The sequence below is a fragment of the Marasmius oreades genome, chromosome 9 (assembly GCF_018924745.1).
Source record: "Marasmius oreades isolate 03SP1 chromosome 9, whole genome shotgun sequence".
NCBI classification, from domain to species: Eukaryota; Fungi; Basidiomycota; class Agaricomycetes; order Agaricales; family Marasmiaceae; genus Marasmius; species Marasmius oreades.
The window spans coordinates 2,430,304-2,456,675 of NC_057331.1; the positions used below are offsets into that span (position 1 = coordinate 2,430,304).

General features: G+C 47.2%; 9 protein-coding genes across 9 annotated transcripts; all 9 read left to right on the forward strand.

Annotated features, from left to right (window-relative positions):
- The first annotated feature begins 2,380 nt into the window (after window positions 1–2,380).
- On the forward strand, window positions 2,381–4,605 carry E1B28_013688 (uncharacterized protein). Its single transcript, XM_043158863.1, has 7 exons — window positions 2,381–2,962; window positions 3,025–3,101; window positions 3,173–3,492; window positions 3,552–3,582; window positions 3,640–3,993; window positions 4,050–4,130; window positions 4,195–4,605. The coding sequence occupies exons 1-7, from the start codon at window positions 2,395–2,397 to the stop codon at window positions 4,339–4,341; spliced, it is 1,578 nt and encodes a 525-aa protein (XP_043004218.1). The 5' UTR covers window positions 2,381–2,394; the 3' UTR covers window positions 4,342–4,605.
- Window positions 4,606–6,775: 2,170 nt separating this feature from the next.
- On the forward strand, window positions 6,776–8,492 carry E1B28_013689 (uncharacterized protein). Its single transcript, XM_043158864.1, has 5 exons — window positions 6,776–6,862; window positions 6,912–7,060; window positions 7,121–7,343; window positions 7,398–7,585; window positions 7,640–8,492. The coding sequence occupies exons 1-5, from the start codon at window positions 6,814–6,816 to the stop codon at window positions 8,327–8,329; spliced, it is 1,299 nt and encodes a 432-aa protein (XP_043004219.1). The 5' UTR covers window positions 6,776–6,813; the 3' UTR covers window positions 8,330–8,492.
- Window positions 8,493–10,104: 1,612 nt separating this feature from the next.
- E1B28_013690 (uncharacterized protein) lies at window positions 10,105–11,136 on the forward strand. Its single transcript, XM_043158865.1, has 4 exons — window positions 10,105–10,372; window positions 10,520–10,579; window positions 10,639–10,727; window positions 10,781–11,136. Exons 1-4 carry the CDS (start codon window positions 10,202–10,204, stop codon window positions 11,040–11,042), a joined length of 582 nt encoding a protein of 193 aa, XP_043004220.1. The 5' UTR covers window positions 10,105–10,201; the 3' UTR covers window positions 11,043–11,136.
- Window positions 11,137–11,194: 58 nt separating this feature from the next.
- E1B28_013691 (uncharacterized protein) lies at window positions 11,195–12,272 on the forward strand. Its single transcript, XM_043158866.1, has 3 exons — window positions 11,195–11,560; window positions 11,621–11,833; window positions 11,890–12,272. The coding sequence occupies exons 1-3, from the start codon at window positions 11,279–11,281 to the stop codon at window positions 12,115–12,117; spliced, it is 723 nt and encodes a 240-aa protein (XP_043004221.1). The 5' UTR covers window positions 11,195–11,278; the 3' UTR covers window positions 12,118–12,272.
- A 294-nt stretch (window positions 12,273–12,566) lies between these two features.
- E1B28_013692 (uncharacterized protein) lies at window positions 12,567–14,640 on the forward strand. The gene is made up of 3 exons (XM_043158867.1): window positions 12,567–12,949; window positions 13,015–13,944; window positions 14,006–14,640. Exons 1-3 carry the CDS (start codon window positions 12,758–12,760, stop codon window positions 14,486–14,488), a joined length of 1,605 nt encoding a protein of 534 aa, XP_043004222.1. The 5' UTR covers window positions 12,567–12,757; the 3' UTR covers window positions 14,489–14,640.
- Window positions 14,641–14,739: 99 nt separating this feature from the next.
- On the forward strand, window positions 14,740–15,540 carry E1B28_013693 (uncharacterized protein). The gene is made up of 4 exons (XM_043158868.1): window positions 14,740–14,906; window positions 14,962–15,094; window positions 15,153–15,436; window positions 15,491–15,540. Exons 1-3 carry the CDS (start codon window positions 14,885–14,887, stop codon window positions 15,340–15,342), a joined length of 345 nt encoding a protein of 114 aa, XP_043004223.1. The 5' UTR covers window positions 14,740–14,884; the 3' UTR covers window positions 15,343–15,436; window positions 15,491–15,540.
- Window positions 15,541–15,882: 342 nt separating this feature from the next.
- E1B28_013694 (uncharacterized protein) lies at window positions 15,883–20,279 on the forward strand. Its single transcript, XM_043158869.1, has 24 exons — window positions 15,883–16,406; window positions 16,460–16,478; window positions 16,528–16,734; window positions 16,794–16,837; window positions 16,892–16,904; window positions 16,963–17,031; window positions 17,099–17,271; window positions 17,333–17,458; window positions 17,523–17,581; window positions 17,637–17,653; window positions 17,709–17,781; window positions 17,842–17,883; window positions 17,939–17,956; window positions 18,014–18,318; window positions 18,404–18,678; window positions 18,733–18,745; window positions 18,797–18,813; window positions 18,867–18,906; window positions 18,963–19,049; window positions 19,103–19,455; window positions 19,510–19,687; window positions 19,739–20,006; window positions 20,068–20,113; window positions 20,172–20,279. The coding sequence occupies exons 1-24, from the start codon at window positions 15,908–15,910 to the stop codon at window positions 20,225–20,227; spliced, it is 2,997 nt and encodes a 998-aa protein (XP_043004224.1). The 5' UTR covers window positions 15,883–15,907; the 3' UTR covers window positions 20,228–20,279.
- Window positions 20,280–21,260: 981 nt separating this feature from the next.
- E1B28_013695 (uncharacterized protein) lies at window positions 21,261–22,489 on the forward strand. Its single transcript, XM_043158870.1, has 6 exons — window positions 21,261–21,376; window positions 21,436–21,560; window positions 21,624–21,689; window positions 21,827–22,012; window positions 22,066–22,267; window positions 22,343–22,489. Exons 2-5 carry the CDS (start codon window positions 21,558–21,560, stop codon window positions 22,159–22,161), a joined length of 351 nt encoding a protein of 116 aa, XP_043004225.1. The 5' UTR covers window positions 21,261–21,376; window positions 21,436–21,557; the 3' UTR covers window positions 22,162–22,267; window positions 22,343–22,489.
- Window positions 22,490–22,654: 165 nt separating this feature from the next.
- Window positions 22,655–25,505, forward strand: E1B28_013696 (uncharacterized protein). The gene is made up of 3 exons (XM_043158871.1): window positions 22,655–23,292; window positions 23,347–23,792; window positions 23,854–25,505. Exons 1-3 carry the CDS (start codon window positions 22,947–22,949, stop codon window positions 25,099–25,101), a joined length of 2,040 nt encoding a protein of 679 aa, XP_043004226.1. The 5' UTR covers window positions 22,655–22,946; the 3' UTR covers window positions 25,102–25,505.
- The last annotated feature ends 867 nt before the right edge of the window (window positions 25,506–26,372 follow it).

Here is a 26,372-nt window from a genome sequence, read left to right on the forward strand (position 1 = left end):
TCTCCACTCGAGGACATAGCCTTCTCATTTACACACGAACGCGAGGTTGTAGCCATGGACGAACGTCAATGGAAGCAAGCTGCCTCACATTCAAGCTTGCTTTGCATCATAGTCGACATGGGTACGGATGCTGATGATTTGTGGGTGATTATTCTCCAACCTGACGAGAAAATATTGCCCTCCATCTCCCGGCTGCAGACATCTAACTGCAACTGTGTAAAAGCTCTGAGATCCACAACTAGGTACTCCATCAGGGCGGGAAGCCTTGAATGGGAAGGTTGCTCAGTGCTAACCAACCTTGACTCTTCTGATTGAACCTAGCGGACAGATGTATTTGGGCGAAACGCAACCGCGACCGCAATCTTAGTCGCTGAGATAGCGGCGCGGACGGCAGGTATTTCAAACCCTAAATCCTATGGTTGTCAAATGACACGGGCTCATGGTCTGGCAACCGCTTATAGGAACCCTAACGTCGATTTTCTGGGTATTCCACAACGAAGGGAAATGAATAATTTCTCCTTTAGCTAATTTCATCTCCGGAAAGCCTCCCGCGAAGCTGACAACACCACAATCATATCCATACCATGCCCATTGCGGCATTGGCGGCGGACAAAAGTAGGACATTCTCTCTCTGCATTTGCTTCGACTCCGGCTCGATGGATTCACACACAATCGCGAGATGCTATTGGTCTTCTAAACTCTAGTCCCAGCCACCACTCTCTAGATATTCCCGCGACTGCTCCCGCCGTTGTAAAGTTTCGAGAGTTTCTGATGGCAGCACCTGCCTTTCTCTTGACTTCTGCTCTGAGCATATTGTAATGGAGGCTATGGCATGGCCGAGGTCCAACGGCGGCGACGTCCATTCACCTACTGCCAACGTTTATTGGCATGGCAGGCTTATATTGAAATCTTTGGTCCCGGTTGAAAGTAAAGTCAGGGTCCCGATTCAAAACGTCTTTCACATATTCCAACTCCTGACCAGAAGCTGACTCGTCAAGTATCCTCCACCTATATGCCACTAGCCGTGTTACCTTCTTTAGCTTATATTTACAACCAACTGATCGCACTAGATGACCACCTGAGGCCAGCGTTCAATGTTCAGCATATCAATGAACTTAAAATTATCATCAACAGCCACATATTCTAATGATAGCAGTCAAATTCAATCTTACGAAAGTCAGTGACTCGGATTGCTTACTGTATCCGAGGCTCGTTCAACTTCTCCGCCGACTTCAAGCCTGATGTGTATCATACAACCTCAGTGGGTACAGTTTACCGCCGGGCTTTGAAGTATCTCCGTTTCTGATTGCTCGGACGCGACACTCCAGAACTTAGAAGCTACTTAAATACTCAATGAGCCGAAGCAGCGATGGCACATAGATACATACTCGAGGCGGAGCTGTACGAGAACTACACAAAATCTGGGCTAAGTGTTAGTCCTGAATTAATTTCTTTCTGCTTACCCTTTTTTTGCGAGTAAGTGGGTGACTACCCGTAAGGATTTGCAAATAATTTCCTTTCAAATAAAAGTTTTGATGTAAATTGCAAATTGGGAAATTGTCTTGCAGATGCCTCCCGCAATGCATGGATTTATCACATCACGTGGTAGCTCGCCAAGGTGTAAGCGCGGACGAGACTTCCATATTTGGGCTGGAAACCATGTGAACTCACCTCGCTTAACGAAATATTGCAGAAACGGTTTAGAAAGGGGTCGCCAGGCCTTTCTAAGTAAACTCAAGAATCTAGAGCATGTCCTGATGTTCAGATTCTGCTTTTTTGTTGACAGGTATCACTCGCTTAAGATATCTCCGATGATTTAGAGCATTAATTGCAAGGATTTTGACAAATAATCCTTACGGGTAGTGGATGACTTCCCGTAAGGATGTGCAAATAATCTCCTTTCAAATAAAAGTTTTGATGTAAATTGGAAATTGGGAAATTGTCGAATTATTTGCAGATGCCTCCCGCAATGCTGGAAATTTGCATAAAGTGCTCGGATTTATCACACGTGTGGTAGCTCGCCAAGGGCGTAAGCGCGGACAAACTTCCATATCTGGGCTGGAAATCATGTGGACTCACCTCGCTTAACGAAATATTGCAGCAAAAACAGTTTAGAAAGGGGTCGCTAGGCCTTTCTAAATTCAAAGAATTTAGAACATGCCCTGATGTTCAGATTCTGGTATTTGTTGCCAGGTATCACTCGCTTAACATATCTCCGATGATTTTCAGCGTTATTTGCAACGATATTTACAAATAATCCTTACGGGAAGTCATCCAGTCACCCAGTATACTCATGGTTGCGCCGCTTAATTAGCTTTGCCGGATCGTGAGAACTTGCTTACTTATTCAAACTATACAGCGGCTTCGGAATCACACGCAACCTCGACCTTAACCATGTTCAAATCTTTTAATGCTTTACCTCAGGAAATTCTCGAACATATAGCTTTTCTCGTGGCCCTTCAAACATTTCTCGGTCCACCATCGTCCATTCTTCCCTTTATAAGCATCAACCGTTGGACGAACTCATCCTTATCATTCTCGTCCAATACTTGCCTCTACGCGAGAATTTTCGAACACAAATTCGACGTGCGCCCAGCTATTCGCAGGATTGGATTGCATCGCTTGTCTACAAGCACACTCTCCGAGGAGTTGAGAAAGAGATGCATTTATCTCAAACGTATCAAATCGCGGATCGATGCTTGTACGGATGAGGAAAATAATGGCCGCGACGATATGCTGCGTGAGGTTCTCAATTATGCATATCTCTTTATGCTAGAAAACGAGGGCCGAAATGAACGACAACTTCGGGAATACGCTCATATTGACCTGTGGCTGAAAGATTATTGGTTCAGTGAGCTTGGTGCTTCAGGTGCGAGGCGAGCCATAGCGTCGAATCGTTGGCCAGTACAGAACTTGAATACGATCATTGCGATGTGGTTGTACTGGTTTCTTCTCAAGCCAGGCAAGTCGTTCTACCTCCTACTCGAACATATCACGCTCTGACTCTCGTCTCTTTTTTTCCAGAGACTTATCAACGAGAAAAGCAGGAGTCTTGGAAAGCGGTGGATGTTCTGAAGGTTTTCGCGTTAGGTGCTCATACGGTGCGTCTACCCGCTTGTGTGTGGGGGGAGGAGGGGGGATAAGCAACCGCTCACGCCAATGTACAATCTAGTACCACCTTTCGTCTCCGACCTGGCTCGATTTTTTACCAAAGTCAGAATCATTTGAGACGGACATCTCAGAAGTTATATTCTATTCGGAGAAACTGCACTTTAGACCTCCGCCACTCGCGGTTCCAGCTATCCTCTCGTTCATCAGCCTGGTCAGTCAGCTACAAGAGCAGACCGACTTTTCAACCCCATTCGTGTCGCTCGATTCCACAGTTTCAAAGAGTCTGGGCGGTATGGAGTGGGAACGAGAGTGGGGTAGATGCTATAGCCTCGGTCAGCCTTCGCTCGCCAAATTCTTGACTCTCTCATTCATACCGGGAAGGTCAGTCCATACGGTTCAGAGCTTATAGTTTTTCTGATTGAATTTACCGCTTCATTCAGTCTCGAAGGAGTATGGGAGGGACTATTTACTGTACGGCATCTTTCCTTACCATTGGGTTCGGAATCTCCTTTCTAATCCCGATTTCAGTATACAGACTTTACCGCATATGCTGCTCTTCTACAGGGCGCACCCCCGCTAACCCTCCAAAAGAGTCTCGTTGTCAGGCACCGGCAAACTTGGAGACTAAGGGAACATTACCTTATCTCTAATACATCACGATCCGTCGGTTCCGACTCTGGTATCGAGATAGGAGACAACGACAACGTGGAAGCCTTGTCGGCCGGTGACCCGTTGCGGTCCTATTTTTCAACGGGAACTTTTATTCGACAGCATGAATGGGGAGTGGAGGTTCGTGAGCCACATAAAAAGCCTTTGCACTACCGTCGTGCAGACTCAGATACCTCCAACTCCAAGGTCCTGGACATCATTATTATGGGGGAGGTAAGCAGTATGGATCAGAAGTCAAGATCGAAGCTCGTCTGAAGCTTTTACTTTAGGGTCACTCGGCGTGGGGTCAGTTCAGTCTCGTAGGGCGGATACGACCTTGTGACGGTTTCATCAGCCTTTCGAAAGATTATGTACGTCTCTAATCATCCCACATTCATTGATGGATATTCCCGCTTAAACTATGACTGCACTTAGATCGACGGTGATAGAGGAAAGTGGCTGTATAGGGGGTATTTGGTCGGGAATGCCAATAGTAACCTAGCCGGAAGATGGCGGGATACTGTCAGTCCCGTCCGCGTCCCCGGATACGAAGGATGCTTCACAATGACAAGAAGACGTTAATAAAAAGATTTTGACTTTGCACGCACTCCTATATACGAACCAGCGCGTGGACGGCGGACTTTCTATCCAGAACTACGTATGTACTTTCCATGTATTTGTAGAAAACATTCCTATGGATTTACGAACGCCAAAATCTTAAGTGTCTCTCAGTCTCATTTCACATAGATCCATCACTAACTCCAGCTAAAAGGACTCAACCGCCTTGAGGAAACAAACAGAAACCGGGGAACATAGTGAGTCGATGTTGCCGTCTGTGAATTGAGCCGCGGATTTCTTACCCGTTCGAGAACATGGTATGGATACCGTATTAGTATGATTTAAAGTTTGTAGATGAAAGCGGTGCCGGTGGGTCCATATGGTCAAATCGCCGTACTTCGACGGAAGCTAACTATATCAAATTGTTGAACAATGGAACGCATTCTGAGTGATAACTACACATCGTGATCATATATTTTGATTATGGTTTCGAACTTGAACGTATGGCGGGTGAGTTGCTATGAGGTGTTGTTAATAGACGTTTGTGTACTTCTACCGGTATACCACGGTATGTGGTAAATGAGGGCTGACCGGGTAGTGTACGATTAACAGTCCCCGGAAAGGCCACGCTCGACATGCGCTGGCGTACATAACGTAGGCACGTCTGTACAGTACATCGGGTCCTTCGGTATCCTACGGGATCCATGGAAGGATTAAACCCTAATAATAATAATAATAATAATATACGGTCCTATGTTATCTTGATTCTCGATCTCCGGTTAGCCCAATAATACACAAACCTGGCAGCGGGCGATGTACTTGCTACCGCCGGGAAACCATGGTGAGATCATAATAACTTTAAATCGCTGAAACTGAGCTGGAGAAATTATGGTCTATAATGGAATACAAAGAGAGCTAATAAATATTATGCTACAATTGTGTTCTAAGTGCCGATTAATACAAGCTGTATGATGCTGGATACAAAGCGTGGTCTATGTGGAGTCGATTAAATAAGAGAGAAGAAAAGAAGCAAAGAAGAAAGAATAGAGGAAAGGGAAAGTCGAAAGGGATGTCCGTGATGAGCCAGTGGGTGTTCTGTGAAACCAAGTGTCTAGTATTGACGATCGTCGAAGACTGCAAGATCGACGCGTCGCGGAGAGTAAAGGTCTACGGAAGTCATCAGAAAGCAATGGTATCCACGACGACGAGCATCCTCCCAGAGTTGAGATTGGCGCGTATTTTTGGCCGTGCGTTGATCCGTTGTGTAGATCGGCGTCGAAGTCGGCAACTGAGGTCGGGAAGGCTAGATAACAATGAACTTGAGAGAATAAACGGACGAGAAATGACGGACTAACCATAGCACCACTGCAGAGGAGGAGGCAGTCGTCGACAGTCTAGTGAAGCCGGAGTCGAACAAAACCATAACCCAGAAGGACAGAGATATGGCATTGGCGCCACGAGGCAGAAGAAGATAATCCTGGCGATAGAATCGGAAAAAAGTTCGTTAAAGTCTTGGGAGTCGTATCGTAGTGTACGTCGAGTGTTTGATGATGGATGAAGAAACTGTAAATGGGCTGAGCACCGTGCTTCAAGGAAAAGATTGAAACAAGGAGCACTCGCCAGATACGCTGGAGAGGATATATATCACAAAGTAGCGCAACCCGATGTAAATTTCTGGAATATGACGGCATAAGGAAGGTGAAAGCCAATGACTGGGGTGGTGGAATCGTGCGTGGAGGCTGCAACAATGAAATATCGAGGGAAAGCAGAAAGAATAGCATGAGAGCGTCCTTGAGTCAGCAGATCGCATGGCCACACGAAGGGCACCTTGAATCGCCGTCTGTTAACTTCGTGCTGCAAGAAGGACATTTCAGAGAAGCCATAAGTAGGAAACTGCAAATTGTGACTCTGGAGGAAACATACATTGTAGCGGAAATTTAAGGAGTCTGTTTGGCGCCTTCAATGCCCTCATAAAGGTGAGAGAAATAAAGACAAGAACTTGCATACTAGTAATTCGTACCGAGCCAGATCTTTGAGAGCGGGGCTGTTTCGGTATCATACAATCATACAGCCTGGACCCACTGAATGCCAGCGCCGTCGACTACGCAATCCACTATTCAGCGCGTGCGCTATTCGTCATAAACAAGGTATGAGCTCAATACCGAGGGTCACAGAAAAAAAAGACGAACCGGTTGGCTCAAATTCTATGTGTTGCTGGACATAAATGGCAGGAGCAAAGGAACACCATTATGTGGATATTACTTGATAGCTGGTGTCGAGTAAGACGCGTTCGGTCCTGATTTTGCATTAAATGTCTTCATGTCTGCGCAATTCGAGTACAGAATACTCAAGTGTCCAAGATCATCGAAGTTGGAAAGAAAGATAAGATAATGGCTCGTGGGCAAATATCGGAACTGTCGGTTATTTTGACGGACTCCGGAAACCGGGGTAAGTCACACCTTGGACCCATACTGCACACTCACTGTCGACTGGATCATGGACACGAGTCTATGTAAACTCCCTCGAGATACTCTTGTGGATATTGGTGAGGAAACCTGGATGTTCAGCAATTCCTGGTTATGACCTTAGCTCAGACAGGGCTGTTTGGATCAATGACGATTTCAGCTTCTACCTCCTGTACAAGAATGGTCATATTTTCATTGTTCAAGGCCCAAAGTCCACTAAATGCGATCCATTCATCACCTCGGATAGACCCGCTCAGGAACTTCACCTTAAATTAATAGTCAGTTTCTCATTCAGTATGGATTTAGGTTTGCATCGCGTTGACCCGTAACACGATCAGCTACAGCTCTCGGAAGTGATCCCTATCGAACGATACAAGTACCTTTATCTCTATCAAGATGAGAAGACGAACGAATATCGTCTTGTTCCCAAGAAGAAGTCCCACACTTTGTATAAGATTAAATCTCCGCTATGGCTCCCAACGGTACAAGAAAGCGAGTTGCAACTGATCAGGTGGATTGGGTGGGGACGATGTGTATGTTTACTGAGGGGGGACCAGATTGGTAAGCGATAGCTTTACCGTAACAGATCTCCCAACAGTCTCATTTCGGCTCTAGAAGTTGATATCGCCTGGGATACGGTGACTTTCCGGCAGCTGGAAAAAATCACGAATGTTGTAAAAGTCCTCGCCGAACTGGATGTATGTTTCCGGCCAATCGCACACGTATTGCGAGGAAGTGATATCATCGGCCTAGCATACGAAAAAAGAGCCGGGCGTGGTCTTCAATATAGCGACAGACGACTGGTACGTAAGATCTTCAAGTCCGCCAGCATCGCATGGACCCATTCCTTCTCATAGTTCTACCAAACTCTAGCGAAGATGCATTCCCGTCGCGTTTACTATCGCGGTATCTGTTACAGCATATGTCAAGTCCATGATGGAGGGATTCGTTTTACAGACAACCTTTTCGTGGTCGAAATAAGGAACGGCCCGAGAACGGAAGAGGAAGATGAACAGGAGCGACGGATATGGGCGGTGACCGGGGAGTTGTTTGATAAACTGAAAATCAAAATGCATGTCTTAATGGAGTGCTATGCCCTAGCTGAACCACCCATACTCATGCGCTATCACCAATGCGTGAATTCGGAACATCCTCGTTACAACCCTAGCATCCTGACACACATCGACCACCCCTATTTTGCGCTGTTTCGTGGACGAGAAACTTCATATACACCTCGCCGGTTGACTGGTGTCATTCGAAGCAACCGCCCTATGTTTGTTGAGAGCCCATCACCTGATGATAATGCCATAACGACCAGTACGGCTCTCGACGACAACGATCGGCCGCTAGTAGTTCCCCTATTTACTGCAAAACGGCATCGTAAAGCGAGGTCAACTCGCAGGATCCATGAGCTACGATCGGCTGCCGATCGGAGGAATGATCTTCCGCACAGATCTCGTTCTATTGATACAGAGACGCTCGTAGACTCTGAGGAGAATGTCGATGGGAAAAGCGAACGTTTCCAGACCGTCTCGACATGGTGCTGAAACGAATCATCCTCAAAATACCGGACGTTTATCATTGCTCTTTGTATCCTTAAATGTTTTCGAAGTGCTGTCGTATGGTTTCGTCGTTTGTTGCATTCTTTTTTGTCTTATGTAGATAACCAGAGCCTCGGTATCAAAATCCTATCAACTTGCGCTTCCAGCTAGCTAAACTGGGCCTGGTGAAGCCTGTTCTCATCTTCGAGCTGACACAGCGAAATGTGAAACGGGGTGTTTCATCATACGCACAGGTCAAGTCAGTTTCCGAGTCCACCGAACCAGCGCTTTGACGACCTGAGTTCCGAAACCGATCACTGTGTGGTTTTTCCCGAACAGGAAGATTGCGTCAGTGGGTCCCACCCCACTTGGCGCCCATATACAGTAGCTATTCCCTCGGTCGACGTAGGTTCATTTGGTCCTTCCATATTTAAGAAAAGCAAGAACATGAGATTGGAATGCCCCACATACACGAAACGGTTCAGAATGGCTCGAAATGCCGATGCGGGCCAAGTCGTTCATGAACCGGTACCGGTTCAGTCGCCTTTGAGGCTTAATCTTGTTGGGTGGCCCGGTGTGGCGCTTAACTTGCTTTGACCAATTTTGTCAATACAGGACCGAGATGACGGAGTCCTCGTGCTGGTTAGCGTGCTAGGCCAACTTTGCCCTTCCCATGGGCTACGAAATGTGAATGGGATTTAAAGTGGCAGTTTAGTGCTGAAGGGCTCAAGTTAGTGCGCCAGATATTTGAATAATGGTCTCACATTTTCTGGAGCGCGCGAGCTACTAGTACATGCTAATATCCGAGTCAAGCTGCAAGTTCTTGGTATGCATAGGAATTAATGATTTCTGATTTTACTTAAACAAGTAGGCTCGGCTTTTGGCTACTATACAGATGGCTCCATACATGGCACAATCAAAAATGGTATTTCCCGAAGATGCTGGAAGGCGTATTAGCTGTTACTATGCGGATGCCTACCATACATAGCAAAATCAAACGTCTTTCCCGAAAGAATACTGGTCAAGTGAAACCAAAGTGGTATCCTCTTGAGCGGCCATATCATGTTACGAAGGGCTTACTCCCGTACAAGTTGACATGCTTTTAAATTTTCCGGGTCGACTGGACGCCGTTAAATGCCCCCCCCACTGATGTGAACATCTATTAACGGACTTCAACTTATCAACTTGAAGCACAGTGTATATTTGAGGCCACAGTACTCTTCCTGACCTCGACGAATTGCTGCATCCATAATCGCTTCACACTTGGTACTCATGCGCTCTCCAATATTGTACCCTTTTTGAGAAATAGGTGTGATTTACCACGTGTTGTAATGTAGCGTTATTAGGAAGGACCAAAATCAACTACAACTTGAGATTGACTTGTTACCATAAAGAAATTCAACTCTTCATCGGAAACTGATTCACTGGGGGTGTCCTTGAGCGCTTTCACAGCTTGTACTTTTACTTTTACTACATTGGGTGACTCCGGAGTCCGAGGTGGGAACACTAAGTACTCACTACCATGCTTTGGAGTCGATAAGACATGACTCAACTCTTAGTTTCAGAGTTCCGAATAAGTAGTGAAAAGCGATGCGCTCAAACTTTCGGCTACAACTGATAGTGGTACCAGTAGCTCTGCAGAATTCCTGGTGGCTCATTGTGGCGTGAGACTAAATGACCTCAGAAGCTCGGCCGGCGCCGTTCGGCTTCTGAGCCTGTATCGGTTTAGCCGGGACCAGATACGGATGGCACATGAATCGTGTGAGCTTATCGTCCCTTTACCGTTGACGACGACGAGCGACGCATTCTTGGATTTCTTGCATTCTTGCTCTATCTACCGCAACGATCATTCTGAATCCAAGTCTGCGAGCGTCTACAATGCTTTATCTATACTTTATTTATATTCTTGCCCTGGCCTCCAGCGCTATAGTACAAGCGTCGCCAACACCCGAACTTATACCCATCCCACATCTTTCGAATGCCTTGCAACAACGAACAACACCTCCTCAATTCCCGGATACCCCACCATCATGTCCTATTTGCCAGAAGGTCCGTCTTCATAAACCCGAATAACTTCTCCTGTCGTTTCTGGTGCGTCGCTTATTTCTCGGTACATGGAACGTTGACCTGATAATTACCTCGTTTTATTCTCAATGTCCCCCAGATATGTTGCTCATCGAAGGTCGTTCCTTTTAGGATTATGATAAAATCAACAATTGCGCCCAAGCAGCTCCAGTTCTGGCCAATTTTTCGATGGTGATATCAGCAATTTCTATCAGCGCTTACCTTTCATGATTTACTGAACGATTTGGTAGATCATCTTCAATCCCGGAGCCTTCATTAACGTTATTCAATGTTCATGCACGGAGACCTTCCAATCGGTATTTCCTCAATGTGTTGACTGGTATGCGTTCCTTCTACTGCGATCCAGAATGCAGCTCAAGCACTGCGGTTTAGTTTTATTCGCACGAATCAAACCGACGTTTTGCAAGCACCATCATTACCCGACGTACTTCAAGGGATGCAGAAGATATGTGCTCTCTCCAGCTCTCTCCTAGGTGGCGTGGCATCTGCGAATGGAGAGATACCGAGTTCTACCACGTCTAGTGCACCTACTCCAACATCCAATGGTGTCAGACGGACTTCACCCAACCTCTCCGTCATTGTGACCACAATGGTGGTTTTGTGCGGGATATTCGATGCTCTTCTGCAAGGGTGATAAGGCTCGGATATTTATTTTATTCCTTAGGATTTTTGAATGATTGACGACATGTAATGAATCGCTGACGATAATGAATGATAATGACCATCTGGAATTTCGGAAGGGAATATCGTTGAAATACCCCGCGCGCTGAGGTCATGGTGTGACAATGTTACTTCTGACTGCAGCCCGTCTATCGTAGATCAGAACTCCCAAACCTTCATATCCATATCATACGACTTCCTACGACCATTATGAAGCGAGCGCAAGGGGGTGGCCAACCTCGTTCATCGCCTTCTCTGCCTTTTCATCGCCAACAATTTGTGTTCTCTCATTTTAGTACAAGGGCTGTCCCAGATTCAGGATGGGCTAGTCCCGATTTTATGTTAGGAGCTGGGATGGTAGTCATACAGCCTGCAACGAACAAGATGGTGATCATCAAAGATACTCGGACAAAGCACTGGATACTTCCCAGAGGAAGGAAGGATATAGGAGAATCGTTGGAACAAACCGCTCTCAGAGAGGCGTTCGAGGAGGTGTGTTTGACCTTTTTGACCTTTCTTGACCATAGCAGTCTCATATTCTCCTCCACCTAGACTGGCTACGAAGTCGACTTTCTACCCATGCACATGGTACACCGACAACCTTACGCACCAAAGGATCGTGACAAGTGGCCCTTGAAAGTAACCGAGCCCATCTTTATCAGCACCATGACTTGGAAAGCGAAATACGATTTAGGAGGAAAATTGAAGGATGGAGGAGGCGAATATCTCATTTCATGGTATGTTGGACAGATACCAGAGAATGCTGTAGGTCGAATTGACAGTTCGATGTCTGTACGTCCCTCAAACGCTATCACCAACAGGTTCATCACAAAGGGGTTTGCATGCCTGACGAACAAGAATACGTTTCTCATATCGTTTCTTTTGACGAAGCGCTGCGATTGTTATCGTCCGAGGCAGAAATCAGAGTGGTCAAGTTCGCAACGGAACTTTACCAGTACCACCTACAATTTGAACAGGAGCTAGCAAATTCAGCCTCGTCGCAAGGTACTACGGAAATTGAAGGCCAGGTTCAGAACATGGCATTATGAAGGATCTTGTTTTGGAGAGAGAGAACAAAGTCAGGATGGACACTTTCGGAATTGCAATCACACTGTCAACGCAAATTGTACGTTTTTAAGACTGTCTGTATAATGTGTATCATATTCAAGGCTGTAAGAATACATACCTCGTCGTGCTTTTCTACGATACAGCTCCAACGTGGCTCGCTAGGCTTCGAGGTCATTACGAATTTTGAATTCAAGAAAGGTACCTATGTATGGAGATGAAGAGACTGCTAATCCCAGTCGAGGAGCCTCACGGCCACAAAAGGAACGACGGTTCCGTTGCAAGAGTGTTGTGAAGAAGTGCAAATGGATTGAGAGATTTGAGAAATGGCTGGAACTGGGCCGGGAGACAATTGTGAATGTGCTCCGAATTACTTGCTGATTACATACATAACCATCACGGACCAAACAACACGTCAATAAAGGCGGGAACGCTTAACGTTTCTTGTTCCCGGACATCGACCTTGCTCTCTTGGCAGAGGTTGAAAAACCCGCCTACCTGGCCTTCTCATCCATTTCTTAACCTCGACAGTTCTCTTCCGGATCATTCAACACTTTCCCCTATTCTCCTCGCGACGCTTACTCAACCCTAACACTCGATCCTGCAATCGAAACGCCCATACTGATGACTGAACCTGGTCCGTCCAGTAGTAACCGACTCAAACGACAGCACTCTATTGAGGATCACGATTCTTTTAACTATGGAAGCAAGAAACCCAAGCAGGAAGTTTCGTTGTACACCGAGTATGAAACGCTGGAACTCGGGTTACTCTCCCCTCGCAGCCCCGGCGCGCAGAGTCTTGCTTCTCCACGCAGTGTGAGTCAACCAATTTACGTATATCTTATTTTTTTAATATGGTTACTAAAGATCGAATTTATTAGGTAGCAGAAACACCGGAAGTCCAAGCTCGACGCGACGCTCACTTGCGGATCGCTATTCAACACCAAGCTGAACTCCAAAATCAAATTCAGAGTCCAAAGTTTCCTGCAACTGTGTGGCGTGATGGTATGATCATCGGATTTAGTGCTGAAACCGATAGGCAGATTCCAAGTGTTCTCAAAGCAAAGTATCCTCCACTAGCTCCGTCCCTGACCAGGAGCGTGTCAAGTTCTTCCCTTGCTTCATCTTTCATGTTACCCCCCGAGCCTCCCAGATTTGCTCCTAATTCATCCCACGAACATCTCGGTGTTACCAAGACGAGTATAGATTTCTCTCTGCCACCCCCTCCTGCTGTCGACAATGCCACCACCTCCCAATACGAATACCTCCCTATGACTTGCTCTGTCAACAATATTTTTTTCTTTACCCGTGGTAATCGCCTTCATTACAAGAACCTCCATACTACCGAGGACATCGTCCAGTTGTTCAAACTCAAGGACAAGTACGGCGATATCCAAGTCGTTCAATGTGGTGGGTTCGAGCAGAGCAATACGCTTGCGGTCTCCACCAGCAAGGGGTACATCCACATCTGGGACGTCGCATCCAAGAGGGCCACAATGAGCTGGCACACGAGAGATGTTGGGGCGATGCAATGGAATGGACCAGTTCTCACAGTGGGTGAGGTAAAGGGAACTATCCGTTTCTTCGACATTAGAATCAGTCCAGCGACGAAGTTGAAGGGAGAGGCTAGGAAATTAATCAGACATCAGACTCGTATCACCCATCTCGCGTGGAACGAGAACAAGAAGTATTTAGCCACGGGCGACGATTCCGGTACCGTTTATTGTTGGGACGATCGTCAGAAAAGTCCGCTTGATGTTGGAGAGTTTGTTCAGCGTCGAAAGAAAATTCAACATGACGCTGCTGTCACGGTAAGTATCAAATTTAGATTCTCGGAAAAGTTCAGTGACTAATACGACATTCTGAGTGCAGGCATTGTCGTGGTGCCCGTGGCAACGCAAGTATCTAGGCACCGGGGATGCCAAAGGGACGATTCGTCTCTGGAGTATCGATCCCGAAGAAAGCCGCCCTAACGTGGTCGGTCCCAATCACACCATCCGCACTGGCTCCCGAGTCAGCGGATTACATTTCTCTTCCCTCTGCAAGGAGATGATCAGCGTTCACGGGAAAGAGGCAGAAACTCTTCCTTGGGATAATAATCCTCTCATCCATCGTTTCCCGACACAGACCGCTAATTCTGTTGTCGCGCACACCTTCCCTAACTCTCGTCATGTGAAAACTTTGTCTGTTTCCGACAAACCTTTGGCTGGAAGCGTCATGGTCGGTAATGGGATGAAGGTTATCGTTGCTGTCCCGGAAGAGGGCAAGTTGAAGCTTTGCGATGTATGGGGAAAACCACCTCCAATCAAGAGACAGCCCAGCCTTGTGGATAAAGCAATGAGCAGTATTCGCTAACCGTCATTCCCGTGCTATCTCTTCTAGCTGGTAGAAGTTAGTGTGGTGGGTATCATTGTGTGTCTTTGGTACCAGTAGTAGTATCGCTCAGTACTAAGTGGTCATGACAAGAGTAGACAGTTGGGCAGTGACTCTGAATAAATCATGATAACATTTGACTTCAGTCAATAAACCAGTGAGCGAGGCCGAGCAAGTTGAGAAATAGGTAGATTTTAAGAATCGGAATAGCCACGTGACAAAGGTTTCTTGAGGGCAGGCTCTGAGGCCGTCTAAACGTTCTAGCTTCTCGCTCTCTACACTCACAACAGTAAGGACCACCCCTTGAAGCCTTAGTGTTACTCGGTCTTGTTAGTATCACAGATAGTCGCGATCGCTAGGACTCGAATAGTTGGGGAAATGGTTGTAATCCCACCTGGAGGTGCGTTGACTTTATGTTGGCATTCCCTACATTGCATTATTCAGCTTATCTTTAGAGCCCAAGGAGTCCCAGAAACCTCAGCCTCCTGGTAGTATGGCTCTGGTCGCCTTGGTTACCGCCTGTACAGTGTGCGGTCTGTTCATCTTATGGAGAAGAGCCGATGCTGTTCGTGCTGTGGTTTCCCATCGGTGCGTCTTTGTCGTCTTTCGAGATAGTAATAAAACTAATTCAGAATACGGGATGCAGTCTGAAAACACTTAGGAGACCGGAAGGGCGAATACGGTTGAGTGAGGACGACGGGCTTCCAGCCCATGAGCCCATACACGACGATGCAGACGAAGACGAGCTCGACGATAGTGACGACGAGCCCTTGACCGAACGACCATCACCGAAAGATTCCCCTTCAGCAACAGCGAGTAATGAAAATCGGCCTTGATTTCATTGCATTCTTTATGCTTAGTCAATCTGGCTTGATACCAGTCTTGACTTATTATTCGCCGGAGAGACGTTGTGTATTTATTTATGGACAGGTACGACTCGGAGGCTATTGTTGTGGTTGAGCTTCATCTGACGTTTGCGAAAAGATCCCTGTATCATAAGAATTACTGCTAATAATAACGGCGATTGGACTTTCTTTCTCGGAGTGTTTTGAAGACAAAAAGCATTAGGATGAATATTCGGACTACACGGGTAAAAACAATGCGTCCGACTTAGCCCGGTCTGGGCTATGACTGACCATTGTTCAAGTCCGTAACCTCTCAAGTGAAAATGATTACGACTCTAACGGACCGGTTGTCCTCCAGAACAGTTCTTCCAATATTCGCCTTCGGCATGATCATGACTGGACCCTTGACGGCGGCCTTGGAGTCAGAAGGACCGAGATTTCTCCAACTCACAAGACCTATGTGGGCCCCGTGATCCTACTCATCTTTTCTATTATAAAGTTTTATGCCCAGGAACGTGGTACTGAAGCCCCCGTTACCTCAAGTTCCCCATCGACCATGGCGTGGACTACTATAAGGCTTCTTCCATGCCTGCTATTCGCCGCTTTCGTTTTCAGAGTGCAAGGACTGGGTCAACCAACATGTGTCGTCTTTCAACCGTCTGATTCGAGTTTCCCCGTCGTCAGCAATGGCAATTCCGCACCTATCCTTCTTTCATCGGATGATTGGCCTGGGGTTCACCGCACCGCGTCAGACTTTGCCGCAGACATAGAACGCGTTACTGGAGTAATGCCTCAGCTGGTAAACATCACTTCAAGCGACCAGGTCCCCAATTCTTCCAAACCGATCATTGTCGGCACCCTTGGCAGGTCTTCGCTTATTGACCAGGTAGTCAATGCAACAAAGCTGAACGTGTCGTCTATCGAGGGATTATGGGAGGCGTTCCTTACAACGGAAGTCTCGAATCCGCTACCTGGAGTTGAGAGCGCGTTTGTCGTCATCGGTTCAAATAAAAGAGGAACAATCTTTGGGATGTATGACCTCTCTGAGCAGTTTGGTGAGTTCTGTATGTTCCATATCCTCCCGTTCGGACCTAATCTCTTCATCCAGGCGTTTCACCTTGGTATTGGTACGACAAAGTCTATCTATTCTTTATCGAAACCCTGAACAACTGCTAGGTGGGCGGACGTCCCGACAACAAAACATGACGAACTATTTCTGACACCCTCTGGGTGTTCACACGGACCACCAACGGTACAGTACCGTGGAATTTTCTTGAACGACGAGCAACCTGCTCTACAAAACTGGGCGATGGAAAAGTTCACGAACGGGACTGGCTCGTTTTATTTCAACTCTCCGTTCAATCACCTATTCTACGAGAAACTGTAGGTCACAAGCAGTTGTCTTTTTGGCCAGTAGAGGGTACTGATGGATCGGTGACTAGATTTGAGCTCCTATTACGGATGAAAGGGAACTACATTTGGCCTGGTTCGTATTGTTCAGTTGACTGCAATTGATCTCTCGCTAACGCCTCCGTACCAGCTATGTGGGGAAGGTCAGGATTCCGTTTCCGCTTGAAGAGGGCCTTACCTGATACCAACTTGTACTTGTAGCGCGTTTGCTGTTGATGACACGCAAAATCAACCTCTTGCGGATTACTACGGCGTTGCGATGGGCACCAGGTACGGAGAAGGTTATTCTCGACATGTTCACTTCGGTGTTTAATCTTTCGCAACGTCAAATCTTTAGTCATCAAGAGCCTATCATGCGCAGCACCCCGAATGAATTTAATAAGTTCAGCACAGGGCCTTGGAACTATCATACCAACAAGGATAATATCTACAAGTACTGGGTGGAAGGGGCAGAACGTGCAAAACCATACGAATCAGTTTTTACTGTTGGAATGAGAGGGGCCGGCGATTGTGAGATTTCTCTCCTGGGTGTTCCGTTCATGTCCCATTTCTGAAACTTTGCCATGTATAGTGCCTCTTGAACAACAAGGCCAAAATATCGCGTTCTTAGAAGGAATCATGGCAGACCAAAAACAACTGCTCACCGACGTCTTCAACGGGACCAACATATCTACCGTTCCACAGGTTTGGACTCTTTGTAAGGTTCCCTCGCTCTTACTGTTCCTCGAGTGAGGCTCACATCATGTCACCCTGTTATTTAGATAAAGAGGTGGAGGGGTATTATATCGGGGGCTTGAGAGTGGACGATTATGTTACTCTAGTACGTGTCGGCTTCCCCTTTCCCTGCATTGAACTGACTGAGCTTTTCAATCTAGTTATGGCCCGATGACAAGTTGAGTGTTCAAATCCGCACTTTCAACACTGAAGCACTGAAAAAGTACTTGAAGCTGGGGAAACGTTCATCGTTATCCCACATTAGACGAACGGAATCGGTCTGGCGGTGCTGGTGTTTATTATCACGTATGACATTCCGTTCGCTGCCAACTGAACCTGGTTAGTAACAGTTCCTCTCTGCTACAGGTGGATTACGTCGGTGATCCAAGGAATTACAAATGGATAACCGTAAGTTGCGGTCGATTGAATGCCAGGTATCCGAGCTGATGCACCAACCATGTAGAGCAGTCAAATTCCGAAGGTAAGCATCGTCAGTTTATGCTCCATAACCCCATATTGAAGTTAAAGGGTTGTATAGATCTATGAACAGATGTCCCTCGCTGTTGACCGTAACGCTACCCGCGTTTGGATTCTCAACGTCGGTGATCTCAAACCTTACGAACGAGAAACCGAGTTCTTCCTGACACTGGGATGGAATTCCTCGAGATGGAACCCAGATAATGTCCACAGCTTTGTTACATCTTGGGCCCAACGAGAGTTCAATATCGACAGCGCTGGTGCAGAATCAATAGCAGAAATCGTAGGGAACTTGACCAGGTTCAATGCGAGGAGGAAGCCCGAGTTGCTCAACTCGACAACATATAGCTTGGTCCACTATCGAGAGTAAGTAAGCTTCGTTCGTGGTGCGCGCCTCGAGTTTCGACCAAAGAAATCTGTCTCACTTTGTTCCCGATTTTATCCGCGACAGGGCGGAGAGTGTCATCGAAGCCTGGGACAAGCTTGTTGATGCATCAACAACATTCTATAACAAACTGCCCTCCGAGACACAACCCTCATTCTTCCAACTCGTACACCATCCAGTGTTGGCAAGCAGCAATCTTGGAAAACTGTACATCTATGCGGGCATGAACAATTTAAGAGCATCTCAAGCCAGATTAAGCGCCAATGCGTTGGGTGACCAAGTCGAGGAGCTCTTTGAGAAGGATTTCGACCTCGAGACCCAGTATCATTCGATACTCGATGGTAAGCTCTCCAAGTTTCTACCGTGTACCCGGCTCATCCTCGGCCCTGACCCAGGAAAATGGGATCAGTGAGTTTCCCTCCCTCGATTATGGCTATGCTCGTTAATGAAAATCTTTAGCATGATGGACCAGACGCGTGAGTTATATCTTGCTTCATCTACACTTCCAGCTCGCTCATCTTAGATACAGACCTGGGATACGTATACTTCCAACAACCGATGACCAACGTGTGCGTATGAAAGTGACTCAAGTTGATATCGGCTCAGGAAACTGAACACCGTTTAGGATGCCGCAGATTACTAAGGTCCAGAAGAGAAAAGAAGCCCTTGCAGGGGTCATGAGGATCTCGCCAGAAGGAACCTTTGGTGCATGGTAAATGATTCAACGAATTTCTCGAAGTCGCGTTAAACCTCAACTTGCTTCAGGCCTGGGGACAACAAATTCCAATGCAGTGATGGATACAATTGCCCACCACCATCGATGTCGTTGGATGCGTTCGACCCTATTCAAGACCGCTATGTCGACGTTGGCGCCGGTGGCCCGACTCCGTTTGATTTCACGGTGTCTACTAATGTCGACTGGCTCAAGATTTCCGATACTTCAGGCTCCATATCCCCTGATAATACTGAAAAGAGAATCTTCGTGTCGGTAGCAGATTGGAGTAAACTTGAGACGGGGTCGAACGCGGCCTTGATCAAGTTTGCCGCTAAGGATACGGTTGTCCAGCTCACTTTCACTGCAATAAACACGAGGGGCACGTTGCCATCAACCTTTAAAGGTCGGTGCTTTGGTAATTTTATGTGGAGACAGTTCTGAAATCTCGTTTTTTTAGGCTTCGTGGAAGGTGGCGGCCTCATCTCCATCGAGGCTGCCCATACGGCTCGGAACACCTCAGTGGATGGGCTTTCATGGCACAATTTACCTGGAATTGGACGTACGGTATCTGGAATTACACCCTGGCCGCGTGGAGGATCAGAGGTGAATTACACTGCTGGAACTGGGCCGTCGGTGTATGTTATCCCTTCGTTTGCCTAAATATAGTCTGACCATTCTGATTGAAGCGAATACGACTTTTACAACTTCAATTCAACCAACATGACTGTCGTAACTTTCATATCGCCCTCGTTGAATGCTAATGGGCGAGATCGCCCGCTTGCATTCGCTATGCAACTTGACGACAAGGCCGTACAGTCTTCGTATTATATGCCCTTTGGAAACCCTGGAGCGGAGCCAGCTGCGTGGAACGGCCCCGACGGTTTTGTGGCCAATTCGATTGTTACCGCCAACTTGACTTGGAGTGGTGTCAGCGCCGGAAAGCATACTTTAAAGGTAAGATGCCCGTTCTGGTTCGCTTTTTCTGACTTGTGCTCATCAATTGGCTCAATGGTAGCTCTTCATGATTGAACCGGCCGTTATTGTTCAGAAGATTGTTATTGGTGAGTAAAAGTTTTATGTTGGGTTTGTGTGGACCCACTGACATTCGGTTTCGTGTAGATACCGGTGGTATGAAACCTAGTTATCTTGGGCCTCCTGAAAGTCTGCTAGTTTAAATTCGTCTGTATTTTACTGTAAGAGACCTCTCAGCAATTATCATCGCTAACCAGAAGCCTGCGTAACAGACTGCCTCCAAAGTGTCAAATCGCCCCGGATCGTCAGGTTCACTCCGAATATTGATTCCTTTGTTGCGTACCTCCTGAATGGCTTAACGGTGAACTGATCATGATCTCTGCGAACCGCCGTGACGATCACAACGAGTCAACCTTTTCGATCGATTTCTTTTCCCTTCTTCTTCCGCCCTCTAGACACTCGCACTCGTTTCATCTTTCGCTCTTCCCAATGGCCAGACCTCCCCCTCACTATTTTTTACGTTTTTTCAAGTCTCCTGTACGTATCCGCCACCTAGGTTTTACTCGCTTGGCCTGCTCTCCGAGACAAGCTTTCCTGGTGTTGTCGCTGTTGGCCAAAAGGCGAGCCATGCTTATGTTTTTCATTACCTTTATCTTCTCTGACATTCTTTCAGGGCGACGAGTTCAGAATCAACGTTATTGGCATAAAACGATGGTGGTTCCGGAGCATATCCATCGTCTCCTTCCGTTGCTTTGTCTCTTCTGATCTTACGGAATCGCTTTTCGCCATTGGCGCCAACAAGGGCTTGCCTTTTCCTTTTCCTTCTTCCACCGCTGGCAAAGACGCCCAGTGTCTCATGCACAAATCACTCCCGGCAATTTCTTCGGACATCGTTTTCATGCTAAGAACCAGGCCGGATTGGTAACATTCTCATTTGTATGCGTGTTTTCGACGCTTTTGCCTCGCGATTTAATGAAAATAACTCTAGCCACATAAGTTAACAGCCTGAGTGACAGACTCAGAGGCCCATTGCTTGTCTATGACCCAGATGACCCTCATCGGTGAGTTACAGCCTTACGAGTACATCATTGTGGTGACCGCTCGTAGGCTCGTAGCATGTTGGCGGATTGGTTGGTGGTTTGTTTTTTTACTGGAGGTATCCGAGTAAGCTCCCGTGGACCCCGCTTTTTAACATAATCTGTCACTAACGGGTCCTTTCTCCTTCAAGATGTATGTCTTGATGCCCCAACAGTTCTCGCTTCCGACCCTTTAGACTTCACCACACCAATCGACTCCTAATCAGCACTAATTTCAGCATCCCAGCTTCACGCTTATCGATATCAGCGGACTCGGTACTACATAACTATTCTCATTGCTTCCTGTCTTTTCTCTGACCGCATGTCCCTTTCAGTTGCAGGAATCAGGGAGATACTTGGGCGGGCCGACTTCACCACTTGCTGCAGTGCGAATACAGAGAGCGGTACTTACCGATCCTGGCTTGTATCGCTCTCTTAGTTGACGGGACATGAGCTGATGGTAAGTATGGCTTTTCATTCGCGGGGCCTTGAATCTTGAATTGCGGAGATTTGACACTGTCAGGTCATCGAAGCAGTTGGCCGAAGCGCTGAACCAGTAAAATCCCAATATTCGCTGGTACAAACTTGGGTTCGTCTCTGATTCTTGTTTTCTGCTTCGTTACTTATCTTGGGTTTGAAACGTGGTCTCCTGGCCTCAATATTCGTTTGCTGTGATTCCGACTGTTGGATGGGTCACCAAAAATGTCCAACAATCCTTCGAAATAGGGATTCAGGCAACCTCAAATACCGGACTCACCACGTCACTCACATTCAGCGGAGCAAGGTCAATACAGTGGGAATCCTCAGGTACAAAGCCTCGAGCTCGAGAAGTCGAACCTACTAGTCCCTGGTTTCCGCCAGTTACCGAACACTGTCAAGGCAAGGAAAGATCATCGACCTAGCTTAGGCACAGTATGTTTTCCCTTCACCTCGTTGCTTTATGTTCATCGTCTGACTGAATTCAGCGTATCTACAAACAGCAGGGCCAACTGTCAAGTGCTTGGCGTGTCACTGCCGCTGTTCCCCCTGAGAGTCAGACCTGTTCCTTGAATTGTGGTTGATACTTTATGCCGTGACACTGGTGGAACTACGGTAAAAGTGTCGACATCGCAACACCAACGAGGGTGGATTTCGGAATGCTTACGCCCACCAAACGTCCACTACCAGGTGAGCTCACGCCTCTGTCAATCAGTGGTCTGGGAGAGCCATACCGACGGAAGAACACGGTCGTTATCGCCGCAGTGCCCGGAGGATCCGAAATTATTATTAGGATTTTAAATCCTTCTTTGTTGGATACCGCCTACTATACTTTACAGTATGTACGCCGGCGCATGTCGAGTGTGGCCGTTCCGGAAGTCATTAGTCACTTGTGGAAGCAAAATTCCTGCAAATATTTGAACAAATTTCACGATTGAGAACGGGATCGCTCCAACATCAGACGAGATTTCGGGGTTATGCGGACTGTGTGCCGCTGTGAGAGAACCCAGAAAGGTTCGGGTGGATACCGTGTGAGAATAGAATATGCTGTTTACATAAATACCATGACACCAGCCTTCCGCAGCCTGACATACTTAGAACCAACTGTTTCTCTTTGCCACGGAAAAAAAAACGACCAAGGACGAAGACTTGGTACTTAGGAGCCTGGTGAGTCAGGTGACTCTAAACTACGCGTCGCGGCCCGCGGTTACCTGGGACGAAATTTGCAATCAGTTCGGCTTGTTTGACAGATACTACCAAGGCCCATAAACCCCAATTGACTACAGTAATACGCTAGCCTCCCGTAATCCCAAATCAGGCGAACTGTCGAATTAGTCCTTCTGGGTCATACCATTTGGATCTGCTGTTAATGGCGGCTATACTTAATGGATTATTGATACCAGACTCAGTGTCCGAAGCCTCCTCTCCTCGTCCTCATTCCAGGACTTTCTCAACAGTTACTTCCGACACCGTGGGCTCCCATCTTACAGAACCTCTCCTTCAACACCACCACTCTGGCTCGGACACATATCACGATATTCCCAGTCGTCAGCCTTCGCACTTCGATGGAACCAGCTACCAGCCAGATATGCTAGATCTTTCATCTGATGGATCTCCCAACACACCAGAGAAGCGTGGTCATAGAGCGCAGCATCATGTGCGAAGGCGATTGAGAGCTTGGAAAGGTGTTGGAATAACGTTAGAAGTTGTCCTTGGTGCGTCATTGAACTCCTCCCTGAACTCCCCCTACTCATACCAGTGTTTGACAGGTTTATGGGCAATCTACACTACCGTTCGATATTTTATTGCTTATATTGTATATTCTTCTACGGTTGGCCAAAACCTTGCCTTGGGCCTTGCATGCACCTCTACTATCGCATTCGCCTTTCTAATCTGCGACGCAGTCGTCACTGTCTTTCGAACCCGCCTAATAGCCTCCCGAAGTTCCCTCCGCTCCTTACTCCTCCTTCGCACAGTCTTTCTATGTCTCTCCTTCTTCTTCCTCCTCTGCGTAGCCATCGTCAACTTGGTCGTCACCATTGTCTTGCGGTGCTCGCACACGTCGGAACTCAGTGCCGACCTTCGTTGCAATCTCGACATTGACGTTATATGGTCGATATCTTCATCAAAAACGAGCTGTCCGCCCGAGTCGAGTAATTGGACCGGTTGGATCGCTCTGGCTATTTTTAGGGTAGCTGCCACCTTGGTACTCGTGGTATGCAAAACCAAATTAGTTTGTTCTCAGTACCCATCACTGATTGCATTCTTGGTTCTAGCTGTCCATGCTCATCACCACATCTCAATACAACATCACACGCCGACGACTTAACCGGAAACGCCGGCGTTGGAGAAGTGCTACTGGAAATGGGAAGAACCGAGAAAGCTCAATGGTAGACAGAGCCACGTCTACACCGCAACCATCGACATCGCAACTCGGGGCGGCCATGCGACAACCGCCTTCTCCCCTGTCCAGGACGGATTCTCGACAGACCAACAACGGCAACAACAATGACTGTCGTCCTCATCAAACGGTAGAATCGACATCAGGCGATCTCGCAAACTGTCGACGTGAATCAGACGAAGACCTCTGTCTCGATCCTGCTGTGGCGACACGCTTTGACACTGCAGCTCTACAACAACGTTTAACAGATGCCATCTACCTCTCTCCTGGTGCGGGCGGAGGACTTACCATGTCCTCCTTACCAGACCCACTTTCCATTAGGGACGACAGAGAATTGTCAAACTTTGTGGACCGGTTTCGGCTGCTTGTCTCTCAGATCACTCGGGAGACGGAGGATGCGATGGAGTTTGCCAGACCTGACACAGTAGTGACTGCAACACCTGTTGATGAAGACGAGTCGGATGAGTCGGATGATGAGTCGGAGAACTCTTTCCTTTTTGGTTTAGGATTTGGTTTGACAGGCTATCATGTTGGTGGAGGTCGTGGTGGAGGTCGTGGTGGCGCAACTTTGGGCTATGACGAGTTTGGCCGACCATATCCTCCCGAAGAGCATGTGAGGATTTTGAATTCTTACGTTCGGAGGATGCCTACGATCGAATCATTGGGATCGAGAGATTTTGGTAGTGGGACAACGGGTTCTGTCTATTCGGGGAGGACGAGCCAGAGTATGCAAACACTCAGTCGACCGCCTACGGTTATGATAAACCAGTCGGAGTTTGGAGGAAGTAATCCTTCAAGTCGAGCGGCGTCTCTAACACTCAGTATGACGGGGCCAGGTGGGAGTGCACCTCCCAGTAGAGCGGCATCTCTAGTGCTTAGTACGACGGGTGCAAGTGGGGGTACACCACAGACTCCGAGAACGCCTGTACTTGAGGATGGACGACAGCGGGAGTCTCCTGTGGATGAGTCTGGCGTCGGACGTTTACCATCACCTGGTGGGATAACTCATAGCCGTAGCACGTTTTCGTTCCATACGGCTTATAGTGGAGGAGGAGGGTCGGTGAGTTCTCCGAGTTCGGAACAGTATGTATCGTTTTCTAGCGAGGACAGCAGACCTCCTTAGAGAGAGGGGTACTCGCCCCCCCTCTTTTGTTATTGGCGTACCTATTCCACAGCTTTTTTACTGGGTTTCTTTGGCTATCTTTTCTCCTCGGGACGAACGTTGTGTAAACCGACGGATTTTCTCAATCTGTACCAATCTACTTGTAGCCCTTGTCTGACCCATCATACGATCTTGCTGTTGCTTATTCTTTTTTTTTTCTCCTCCACGTCCGGTCGTTTTCCCGAATACTTAATAGCGTCTCTTTCTCTCATCTCGTCGTGTCCTGCCATCGGTCTTTATTGTTCGAGACTACCTTACCTGTAGAACCAGCTCTCACCACCAAACACCCTAATACTTTCCTCTGGATGTATACTGTACTCGTTACTATTTATATTCTCATAACATGTCATCGGCTAATGTCGAACCTTTGTTTTTCATCAGGGTTTGTACTCAAGGACGTACTCATCCTTCAACGTTGAAGTTGTTACGAGTGTTTGTTGTTATCAAGAAATCTCACCTTCAAGTGTACATTTCATGAAGACTTTGGGGGTTGAGGTTGTGGAAATGTCGACAAAAACCAGACGGTGCTAATGTGTGCAAAAAGATAATAAATTGAGTCTTTATGTATACAATCTAAAGCTAAATATGAGCAGTATTTTCCATTGTTCTGAGGTAAGGAAACGAAGAATGGTCACGAAAAATGAGAAGCTCACCAGGAGAACAAGATTATTGGCAACCAGCGTCTTAAACCTGCTGGCTACTGTACCAGGACCCAATCAACTCCTCGAATATCTCATTTTTACCAGTCCGAATCGTATTCTCTAAAATGAAGTATAGTCGGTAACATGAAAGACCCTTTTTTTTCTTCGACTCTGAAGTGAGATGGGTGCACACAAATTTCGCGCCTGGAAAACAGAACATAAAAACAAATTTGTAGGAATGAGATAGATCTGAACCAATTGAAGTAGGAAGGACTTAGAGAATCAAACGCGATATTCACCTTCATGCTCTCAATACTGCCTGTACGTGCTCTACAGAGTGTACAGACCCGTCTCCCAACCCTACAGACGATACTGAGCGGCCACATTGTGATCGCTCAGTCGATGGGGGATCTACAAACCCCGGACTGAGTGGATACAGATTATGTGGAGGGATGTGGGGTGTCTGGAGTCTCAGGGAGAGTCCATAGCAACGCTATACCCCACGGCCTCGACGGAAAGCTGACCCAAAGATACGTATAAGTTTACTGTTTCCTGAAGCCGTGCTCTGCCGCAGATTCGGTGTGTTCACCC